General features: G+C 44.3%; 1 protein-coding gene across 1 annotated transcript; it reads left to right on the top strand.

The window, feature by feature from the left end:
* Positions 1-3,410: 3,410 nt before the first annotated feature.
* Positions 3,411-5,689, top strand: GSC (goosecoid homeobox). The gene is made up of 3 exons (XM_038406831.2): positions 3,411-3,955; positions 4,375-4,634; positions 5,055-5,689. The coding sequence occupies exons 1-3, from the start codon at positions 3,424-3,426 to the stop codon at positions 5,205-5,207; spliced, it is 945 nt and encodes a 314-aa protein (XP_038262759.2). The 5' UTR covers positions 3,411-3,423; the 3' UTR covers positions 5,208-5,689.
* Positions 5,690-11,610: the final 5,921 nt, after the last annotated feature.

Raw genomic sequence — 11,610 nt, 5'->3', positions numbered from 1 at the left:
GAATTAATTCAGTGGGGAGAGAAGGTGTGTGTGTAGATGGTGGTGGGGAATCTCGATTTACTACTCCTGGTAGAAATTTCATGGCAGAAAAACTTTTGGCATTTCTATTTAAATCACAGAAGCAATTCATTAGAGTCAGAGCTTCTAATAAATTGCTGGTATTGCTGTAATCAAAAAAGCGACTTGATATACTGAACTCGCAAAAATCGATGTATTTTGCATCCACTGATCTGTTATTTAATATCTTTAAAGTGAGAACTATTATAAAAACGACTGACTTCTCAACCAGCATATTTTCATAGACTTATGCATGGTGATTGCTTTGTATGAAATCGTGTTTGGGTGGTAATAATGAAAATCAATGTAGTGTTTACATTATTTCATATCTAACAGCTTGGTCTGCCCGTTACTGTACTCCTCTTTAGATGCATCTTTCAACCCATGCTGTGACTATGCTATAGTAACAAACAATCGCTTAGCAACACTATGCCATACAATTTGCTTGCGTTTCATTTGTTATTCCAATTTCACCCTGACAATATGGGACAACAGATTGTTTAACGCATTATTAGTTTGTAAGTTAGCGCAAAGTGGATGCGAAATGAGAAACTCTTAAATCAGGTTTTAGTAAGAGAGTGTGTGTGTGTTTGTGTGTTACATAAATAAATCAAGATTCTGTTTAAAGTTCACTAAAATGCATCTACAACTTCTATACAAAGATTTAACGTTATTTGGAAAAAAATTAACCAGAAATTTAAAAAATAACCACTGGAAACTATAAAGAAGCTCTCTGTTAAAACGTTGTACTATGGCTATAGAAAGGAACAGAATGAGTGCTATTAGATTGTGATTCAGCAAAGTATTACAAATCTTAACCATACTTTAAAAGCATGGCGATCATAACGAGAAAAATATGGTTCTACAATCTTATTACGGCTACTTTGTGACTTAACGTAACACACTTGTCGTATGATGAAAAATCTTACCTTGAGGAAATAAACCTATGAATAATTGATTCAAGCAGATCAAAATGTATCCACCATAACTTAATTCTGCCCTAAAAATGAACGACTACAGGCTTTTTCATACTACCCGAATAGCGTGAGCAGGAATTATTTTAAACTTCGGGGGGGGGGGGGAATTCAATACTTTATAGCTAATTATCTTAATTAAACTGACAGCGGCTAAGGCTGGTTAGGTAGCTCTGGCAACATAGTTCTGTGGCTCTGCTTGTATTTTGACTGGCCAGATCAGAAAAGGGCTTGCAAAACTCTTCTGATTCTGCCTTAGGAATGTTCCCCAGCCCTTCTAATGTACAAATATTGCCTTTATACTACGCAGAACACCAAGGTGAAGTTCATCAGCCTCAGTCACTTGCTTGTTTGGTATAAAAACACACCTGGGACCAAGTGGTATCCCCCTTTATTACACAAAACATCAGCCGAGAGGTCATAAAAAACATGCAGGACGCTCCCTATTTAAGAAAACCCAAGATACTGGACACTGTAATGTGGTATTTTGTTAATGTAAACGGGTGGATAGGGTAGGTCGCTCTCTCTCTCTCTCTCTCGTTGTATTCAAGACGAGACCCCTCCGTCTTCTGTTTTGTCAGTTTCATAGCAATCCCACTATTGCTCCATTTCTCTGTCCTTCGACTCCTAGAAGATCTATGACTGAGACGGAATGATACTCTGCATTTCAACAGAGCGCACTGTATGTAAACTGGAGTTTCAGATTGCGATTTAAGGGGTGCTAAGCAGTTCAGTAGAGGCACCAAGGACGAATACGTGAACAAGCACTGAGCTCGCGAAATGCTGCAGCATGCTATTCTATTTGTAACATGACTGGAAGCGCCAATCTAGTCCGAAGGAATTACGGGTTTTACCTCTGTGCAACAGTTTGACTTTACAGTACGTTTGGAAATCTGCATGAACTTCACATCTAAACGCCGTGTGTAAGAATTCACATCCAGGACTCCGGTCAAATATTTTGGTTGCAATTGTGCTTGGTTTTTTTTTCTTTAAATAACAGAAGAAAATTAATTGATCTGCAAAGTAACAAAAGCTGAATGAAAGAAACATTCTAACTAATCATATTGTGATTTATTAATAAAAAGTGAGTACTAGATCTTAAAAAAAAAAACCCCAAACATACAAGCCCTTTGCCGATATTAACTGCCTCCTGGTCTAGATCACTTTCATATCCAATTTGAAATTGTTGAATACTGTAGGGCCGGGCCACAAGTACGTTTCCCCTAGCATTAATGAGTAAAATCTTTGTTGAGTAAAAATAATTTGTTCCTCGTAAACAGATCTAATGGCTTGTTTTCATTTCACGCGTACAATTTTCTACCTCCTTTTGATAGAGGGTTGATAGGGCAAATAGTCTAATCTTATTCAGTTTACCTCCTGTGGATTCCCAGTGACAGTCGTGACAGACCAACTACTCTGCAAATCACAAGAGCCAGCTACCAAGAGAGACAAACGTCTTTATTAAACAGTTTAAGAGAATTAAACCGCGCCCTTTACATGTAATGGGCAGGCAGAATTAAGTACTGTACAATCGCTGCTCCAGAGCCTGTGTTTTCTAGGACAGAACATAAATGATTCTTTCTTGAAAAGAAAAAGCGCATCTTAATAAATGAAAAGAGAATCTGAATCCTTACCACTCAATGTGTTTTAGATGTCAGATTAGTATTTCTGCAATGTTAAAGCCATTAATAGCTGCCTTGCTTGAATTTAAAAAAAATGCTTAAAACAATTGTCCAAAGAAATAATCGTAATAATGTTTTTTAAAGTTAATTTATTCTGGGTAAGGCGTTGTGCTTTTAAAAAACAAGGCACATTACGCATCCCTTCTACTCCTGAGTCAAAGGAGCAAAGACCCAAACCCTATCCCAGAAACACTCATGCACAAAATATGGCGCAACTGTGTCGCAGTTTAATTCGTTTTAAAGATTTTTTTTTAAGTGTTACCTAACCAATTCCAAGCATAAATAATGACTCTGAGTCGCAGACAGAGGAAATCACACCTAATAATGTGAACCAACACGAGGAGAGTAGGTGCATAATAGACGGGTCTAGGAGCTGCTAACCACTTCTCCACAATGGCATTAATCAGATTAACCTGGGCAATTAGCCGGTGCAGCGGAGAGATCAAGCCTAAAGCTGGGGCCTTTTCACAAAAAGAAAAAAAGTCCCACTAATGGAAAGGATTAAGTTAATTGCATTAATTCTCAATACACAGATCAGGCTCCTTTCACTCCTTTGTGTACCCCTCTCCCAGCTCCACCTCTTCCCTCCCCCATCCCCAAAATAAAGTCAAATCTGGTTTTGTTTGTCATCTGCCTATTACCAGGAACTAAAGCCAGGATGACGTCGCCTGGGTATAAAAAAGGGAAGAAGTTCAGATGGATTATACTCCATGCAGCCCTCTGGGTTGAGATCAGTAAACAGGCGAGAGTGGAGGGAGGAAAGTTACAGGGCAGGCTCCTGCGAGCGCGCGCACACACTCTCTCTCTCAGACACACGTTGCCTGCGGCAAAAGATCAATTTATTTCGCTCTGATCCCCTTGAAAGTCTCGGAAAAGTTTCGGTTTCGTCCCTCCCTGCCCGCCCCTGCAGCGTTCGGGTAATGCCTGCTGGTATGTTCAGCATCGACAACATCCTGGCCGCCAGACCCCGCTGCAAGGAGTCGGTCCTGCTGCACCAGAGCGCCGCGCCCGTGGTGTTCTCCAACCTGCATGGGGACTCCCTCTACGGCACCGATTACAGCGGATTTTACTCCCGGGCGGTGGCCCCCGCTTCCAATCTGCCCGCGGTCAGTGGATCTAGGATTGCCTACAACAACTACTACTACGGGCAGCTGCATGTGCAGGCGTCCCCCGTGGGTCCTTCGTGCTGTGGGGCCGTGCAGCCTCTGGGCGCGCAGCAGTGTTCGTGCGTCCCTGCAACAGGTAAGCGAGCCCAGGTGCCCCGTTCGTTCTCACCCAGCTGGGAGAGCCCGGGGCGCTTTACGGGGTGGGGGGCGGTTTGAGATTGTTCTCGAGGAGGGTGCCTGGCTATCTGTGTGCTTGATGAGCCAGCTGTATACAGCGTTTGGGTCCCTGCCTCTCCGAAGTGACTAGGAATCCCAGCGAAGTACTGTCACCCTGGCAATTCCTTGCCCTGTATTATGTCTATAGGACGCGTCTCACTCAGCCCCATTCTAATTTCTGATTCTTTGGCACGGGGGTTCTTTGTCTCGGGCTCGGAGGAGGATCTCGGGTTGTGTCGGTGGGTCGGTGTCCGAGGGAAGGAGGTACAGGTTTTTAACGGAGTGATCTGGTCTTGATCTCTCCTTCCAATGCAAATAGTGTGGTCGTCTTCTCTCTAGGCTACGAGGGTACTGGGTCCGTCCTGATGTCGCCTGTGCCCCACCAGATGTTGCCATATATGAACGTGGGCACCTTGTCCCGGACTGAGCTGCAGTTACTGAACCAGTTGCACTGCAGGAGGAAAAGACGACACCGAACTATCTTCACTGACGAGCAGCTGGAAGCTTTGGAAAACCTCTTCCAGGAAACTAAATACCCAGATGTGGGCACCAGGGAACAGCTGGCCAGGAGGGTGCATTTAAGAGAGGAAAAAGTGGAGGTATTTTCCCCTTTATATTTAAAAGTTAACTGAGTCTCAATTCCTAGTCTAGCTGCAGACATCGCCGCACATTGTCCAAGGCAAATTGATGGAGGAGCATGCAACAGGTTTTCAAGAGGGGCAAAAAGTTTAGCTCTTAAACATACCCGTCTGCAATCGGATAGATAAGCCGATCACTCAGATAATTAGCAAATTTCGACAAGAGATCACCCCTCTTTAAATGCGGTAAACCTTAGACTTGAAATATACCTAAACGATTGTAATTACTCTGCTTTTCCATCTAAACCAAACCAAAGCAAATCGAGTGAAAGATGTGCATTCCACGCCGAACTGGTGTCACGCGTACGGTCTGAAAAGGGTGCCTGTCTGAACAAAATGTTGTTATTGTTACTATAATGATTTGATTTATTGCAATGACAGGTTTGGTTCAAGAACCGCCGGGCAAAATGGAGAAGGCAAAAGAGATCCTCTTCGGAGGAGTCAGAAAACGCACAGAAATGGAATAAAGCTTCCAAAACGTCCCCAGAAAAGAGGCAAGAAAAAGGGAAAAGTGATTTGGACTCCGATAGTTGATACCTTGCAAATGGACCCTTGTCGTGGACTGTGGGACTTGCACAAAAGGATGCTACTTGCACACACTCTGCCTTGTTGGAGGGAAAAGAGATCTGTATATAGTGTACATTACCCCGAAGTGATTGCTCGTAAATAAAATCAGTTGCGGAGGTGTTGCACAGGTATACGCAGGCCCCTTTATTTATCTCTGTGCTGTTTATAATTACTTTAAATCCGACGGTGGCGACATATTTTCCCTTCGTCTAGAAAAAGGGGCGTCTGCAGTTATTTATTTATCCGGGGTTGACTAGTGTGGAAAGAGAGAAAGTTACGGTGTTGTAAATGGTGCCACTTTGTAATTGATTAATCCCTAATTTCAGCGTGTGAAGCGATGTTAAATTTCTCAGCAGGCGCGAGACACGATTAAAAAAGAAAGCAAAACTTTTCTTTTATTTTTTTTAAAATACGGGCAACGGACGAACCCAGCTGTGAACAGTTGCACATTGCTAAATGCACCGTAACTTCGAGTACGATTGGGTGGGTTTCCTTTACTAATGGTTACCGTCGTCCCAGAGCGGTACCCTTAATGGCCGAAGCTGCTGGTTTTCTGCCAGGAGCGCCCAGCAATCGTTTTGCAACTAAGCTTGTTGCAAAGCTCCCCAAGCCCTCGCATGTCAAGTGGGGCGATTGACGCTTAACGGCAGCGAGTATCAGGTTTTAACTGGGTACTGGGTTAAATACCCGCCCGCGGTATCTAGCGGGAGCTGCTCTGGAAGGGCAGGAAAGCCAGCCCGAGATCGCCTGGCCATTTTCAGAGCAGCTCGCTGGTGCCTGGGCTCACGCTGGCAGGGGAAGGAGCTGGACGCTGCCAGAGCCCCGGGCGGGGACCCTGGCTTACGCACTGCATGTAAATATGGCCCCCGGCCCCCGCCCCTGGAGCTGGGCAGATGCGGGGCTGGGGTGAGCGCTCCCCTCGCCGGCTGGCGGCTGCGGCCTGGCGCCCGGGGAGCGCTTCGGGCGTTCGGCTCAGCCCAGAGGGCGCGTTTGGCTGGCTCGCTCTCACCGCGCCTGAGCCGGGGAGGTGGCGGCCTTGGTTAGGCCGGACAGGCCCGCGGGCCTGACTGAGCCGGGGAGCAGCGCGCTTCTTAGCCGCCTGCACTCTCGCCCCTGGCCTGGCTCCGGCCGGGCGCGCTCCACCGCGGCCGGCTCCAAGCAGAGGCGCGGGCAGTAGCTCAGCAGCCCACCCTGCGGCGCAACGGGGCCCGCAAGGCCGGGCGGGGGCAGGGACACGGGCGTAGAGCGTGGCTCGAGGGCCGCGTGGGTCCCGCTTTCCCCCGGTGAGCCGCAGGGCGCCCCGGGTGCTGGCTGCTCTAAACCGCCCCCTGGGTGGCGCCTCTTCCCAGCCCGTTCCCCGGGGGCCGGGAGGCGCCGCTGCCTGCGGGGGCTGTTTCGCCTGCGCCGTGCGCTGGCCGGGGCTCTCCCCCGCTGTTAGCCCCCGCCAGCGCCGCTGGGAGGGGCGGGGAGCCCTAGGGCTTGTGTCCTGCAGGGGCAGCAGGTGTGACGGCCCCGCTCCGAAGCGCCCCTGTGGGTGAGGAGGGCCCGCGGTTCATTGAGTAACGTGTCCTGCGAGCCTGGGGGATGCGGGCAGGACGAGCACCGAGCGGGCGGCCTCACCGCGGGTCTGGCTCCGGGTGCAGAGCAGCCGGGAGAAAACTTTCAGCTCAGGCCGGGTTACTTGTCATGGCTTCACCAGAGCTGACTGACTAAAAGCGATCAGAGAGACAATGTGGGTGAGGTAATGTCTCTTATTGGACCAACTGCTTATCCTGGGACCCACAGGGCTGCAACTACACAGCATATAATAGTGATTTGATGATCCTTTATTCTGCCAATGGCCTCATGTTTTGCAATGCAATATTTGTGAATCAATTCGCTCAGCTGCTCTGTACTCTCACAAACCAGAGTGGAGCTAGAAGTGATGGCACTAGGAAATATTTGCAGGTAAAGCAAATCTAGCCTCCTCCTTGTTGCCTTCTGGAGAGAGATTCTCCTTTGAGTTTCCAACCAGTTTGTCATTGATGATCCCCATTTATGAGAGCTATCTCACTACACCAACATTGCTATCGATACAACTCTGATAAATCACATACAAGAGGAGTTATGAACTGACCTAGGGGATATTTAGTAGGAAGGTGCTAGTCGCTCTTTACTCCACTGAGACAACAGAATCATAATTGGTCTACAGTGGCTTTCTGATCTCCTTGCACTGCTCTGCTTGTGCAGGCCTCACAATGGAGACTGCCACTCCGCCCCTTAAGGTCACCTCCTTTTGTGTTTATTTCCCCCATGCCTGCTACCTGAGACACTCAACCCCACTGTCCTCATCCTTGTCGAGTCACACAGCCATCTCCCACCCAAACGTGCTTCCCCTTCTATAGCCTTGTTTAGAAAGGATCTTTTCCCTCTAAAGTTCTAAGCATTGCTACCACCAATTCAGCTCCGCTGGTTATAGCAATGGTAGACCCACTAGTGTACACAAGGCACTGGTGTGAGCTGTTAGTCCCACCATTGCTCCCACTGGTGAGCTGTCCAGGTCGTGGCAACAGTGGGTAATTTTAGTAGGGGGTGGTGGTGGGCAAAGGTAGTATAGACATTCTAACACCTGTGTTCAAACATCTCCCTCCATTCATGATACACCCAGTTTTCCTATGTGTGTTCCTTCTTGGCTTCCTCTATATCAGAGTTTATTTAAATCTCCCACTGTAGAAGTAGCATGGTGCAGCTCTGCTGGTGTTAGTGCAACAGTTGGCAATTTCCCCAAAATTGCCAGTAAACACAAGATTCCTGGACTCCCCGTTTGGATGAACCCAACACCTCTTTCCCCTCTGGTGAGACGCTGGAGTAGCCCCCGTCCCACAGTGAAGGAAAGAAATAGGAGTGGCGTCATGTGACCCAATCCTCAGTGGGTTGATTTACTGTCTAACCACCCTTGAAGAAGAGAAGAAGCCGAACCCGCCTTTCCCACTGAAGAGAAGAAGCAAAGGGGGTACCATTTCCCAACTGATGCTTCCCCATCAACTCAGTAAGTGTGTGTAGAGCTAATGTTATGCTTCTAAAAGCACAGCAATAACACACCAGACATGTACATTACGTATGTAAAACTGGGTTGAATGCACAGCTCAGCATCACTGAAACCAGGTTGCAAAATGTGGGAAGTGGTGGTTTATGCGTGGGGAGGTGTTTTTTTGGTAAGGTAGATGCAGAGAGCCTCATTGGATGGATGTTTAATTCCCCCCTTCCCCAATATATTTAGCCAGTATTATGTTTTAGTGGCAATGTTCATGCTGCATGTAATAGTGAGAGATAGAGGAAAAGGTAGTATAGCCTTGATTTTGCAAACGTTTATGCACTGTCTTAACTTCATACATGCTAACAGTCCCACTGACGACTTGTTATTGGAGTTAGTTTGGGAGTAAAAATGACTTTGAATGGGTAAAGTATGCCTTTTAAAAAATATGTATTTTATTAAAATAGCTTGCTAACTCTTGACAAGAGAGGGTACTAAAATGTAGTTACTATAGGATTGATCCTTCAAATACCAATACACGTTTAACTTCATACATGTGAATACTTTCATTAAAGTTAATAGCATAAATATTATTAAAAAATTCTCATTGAAAGTCAATTTAACTCCTGAACTAAACCATGTGGGTTAAATTATTAAAGGTGACTTCTAAGAATGGAGAAGGGGGAATTTTTCTTCTTTATTATGTGTGAAGAAAGCCTGAAAGTTTATTTTGAAGCTGTGTTTTTACAGTAGAAAATCTTGTTTAGCCTGCAAGACAGATTGCTGGAGAACTAGTGAAATGAGGGCATCACAAGAATCAAGAGCGTGAATGGCTGAGCAATTAAGAAGGATGGAGACTTTTTAGTCTAACTCCTTAACACTCCTTAAGTAAATTTTTACTCACGTTGAATAGTATCTTACTCCATGAATAGTTGCATTGGCTTAATGGCACGCTTGGAGAAAGATGTAAGTAGGAGTAGCAGAATCTGTCCCTTTATGTATTGTTTAACAACTTTCAGTGATAAGCGCAAACAATATTTCTCCTCTGAGACATCCAGCACGGCCTCCAGCAAAACTAGGAGTGATCAAAATTGATATTCCTGCTATTTGTAAGGAAAAAACAAGTGTGTCTGTGTAATCTTAAGAACAAAACACCTTTCAGAGCCTCTTTATGCATTACAAATAGGCTTGGAAGGATTAGATTGTAACGTTTTAACAGGTTTCAGAGTAGCAGCCGTGTCTTTTAACGTTTTAACAGTAAATCTTGACTTTACCATACGCACACAAACTGATAAAAATAGTGCCTTTGATAATAATTTAAATGGAAAAGATAGGCGAAGTAAGAAAAATACTGCTTTTGAACTTCTTAGAGTGTGATTTAGGATATTTGCTTTTGTCATGTGATGTTGACAGTTTGTATTTTAACAGTTATAAAGCTTTAACTTTTTCAGTGTCAGCATCTACTATCATTAAATTATTGTCTGACTCTCCCCATAATTTTCCACAATTGTGAAAATTTAAATTGGTTTTGTGTGACCGTGAAAATGTAAATAGGTAAACATTGAAAAATGCTTATAACAGATATTATCCATCAAAATTATATAAAAAAGAGAATTCTGCAAAGCCTAATCATAAAGGAGTTTAGAAAAAGATCAATTTTAAAAAATTCTCTGTAGGTCCCCTTTAAATTCTTCTAAGTAGAGTAGTCAAGATTTGACCCTAAATGTTTTAATCTCACTCTTTCCTGTATATTATAGTGGAAACGCCACAAATTAACAAGACCGTTTTGCACCAGTTAAGAGAACCTGCAATTTCTATTGGTGTAGTAGCTAAAATGAGAGGGATCTGAATCTCCAGCTGCAGGATACAAGTGAGTGTCATGGGAGCTCTAAATACCTGCACAGAAAGGCACATTCTGTTTTCAGTTACATTGACTTCGAAGGAGTTACTCCAGAGTCATACTGATATAACTGCAAATATAATTTAACTCTTTGGAGCACTAACAAATTATAGGATAGTACATCAGGGAGATAGATAATTAGGTCCTATATTCATACAAATATACTAATTAGTATTTTGCATTTCTCCCTCTGTTCCCTGATATATATCGGCATAATCCTGTCAAAGTTAATGGGAATGATGCTCACATATCTGAGTGTGTGACTAAACCCAAGGATCTCAAATTGCTTTAAAAACATCAATTAGGCAAGGCATGCATGGTCAGGATGGGGAAGAGTGAGGCACATGAGGTGGATATAACTCCTAGGTGTTAGGTACCTAAATACCTTTGTGAATCCCATCCACAGTGGGTAAGTGATTTGCTCAGGATGACACAGGAAGTTCGTGGCAGACCCAAAAATAGAGCCTGATCTCACTTAAGCCCTATCTTGATGAGCAAAAAGGCTGCTTTCAATTTTGGCCTGATCTACACCCAAAAATTAGATCACCCTAGTTACATCCTCAGGGCTGTGAACAGCTTTGCGCCCTGTGCAACATGGTTATATCGATCTAATCCCAACTGTAGATGCAGCTAGATCAATGGAAGAATTCTTCCGTTGACCTAGCTATTGTCCCTTGGAGAAGTGGATTTAGTACAACATAGGAAAAACCCCTTCCGTCACTTCAGGAAGTGTTTACACTACAGTGGCACATCTGGAGTGCGGTAGTTGTGCCAACATATGTAATGTAGACATACACTATGTTGGCTCAATGAAATTAGTCTGACATGGCTGAAAAGTCCTGTTAACATTTGTTAAGGTGCAGGCCAAGGTGCCTGAAGCCATAATGTAGCCAAGACGGGGATGCTTACTCTAGTGGATTCCTTTGACTTTTATGAAGTCACTCATGATATACACCAGTGTAGGTTAGTTCACAGTCAGTGCCCACATCTCATGTTTTTGTTACAACACTATCGTTTCTCCCTGACCTATTAAATTGAAATAATTTCTAAATAATATTCATTATACAATAAAAATAATCAAAAAGGAAATTAATAATTTGTTATTAAGGGAGGATGGCATATAAAAGGGTCAGTGACATGTTGCTGCTTTCCCTATTTCCCCTCACCCCCTTTTTTGAAAAATGGTATAGACGTGTTACTATTTTTCAAGCTTGGCAACATCGTGGAGGGCAGAGAATTATTTCAGACAGTACTAAGGAGCATGGATAGAAATAATCAGATAACATTAATAAAAGGAAAATGTAGACCAAATCTCAAGACAAACTTCTTGATGGTGAGATGTGTTCAGGTGTGGAATATTCTTGCAGGGGACATTTAAGACTAGAATGGAGCAAACTCATGTAAAGGCACAATATGGAAGCATTATGCTGAATGGAGATGGTTTAGATCATCTAATA

The sequence above is a fragment of the Dermochelys coriacea genome, chromosome 6 (genome assembly GCF_009764565.3).
Source record: "Dermochelys coriacea isolate rDerCor1 chromosome 6, rDerCor1.pri.v4, whole genome shotgun sequence".
In the NCBI taxonomy this organism is placed as follows: domain Eukaryota; kingdom Metazoa; phylum Chordata; order Testudines; family Dermochelyidae; genus Dermochelys; species Dermochelys coriacea.
Note: the sequence above shows the minus strand (reverse complement) of the source record. Positions and strands in the feature narration are given on the sequence as shown.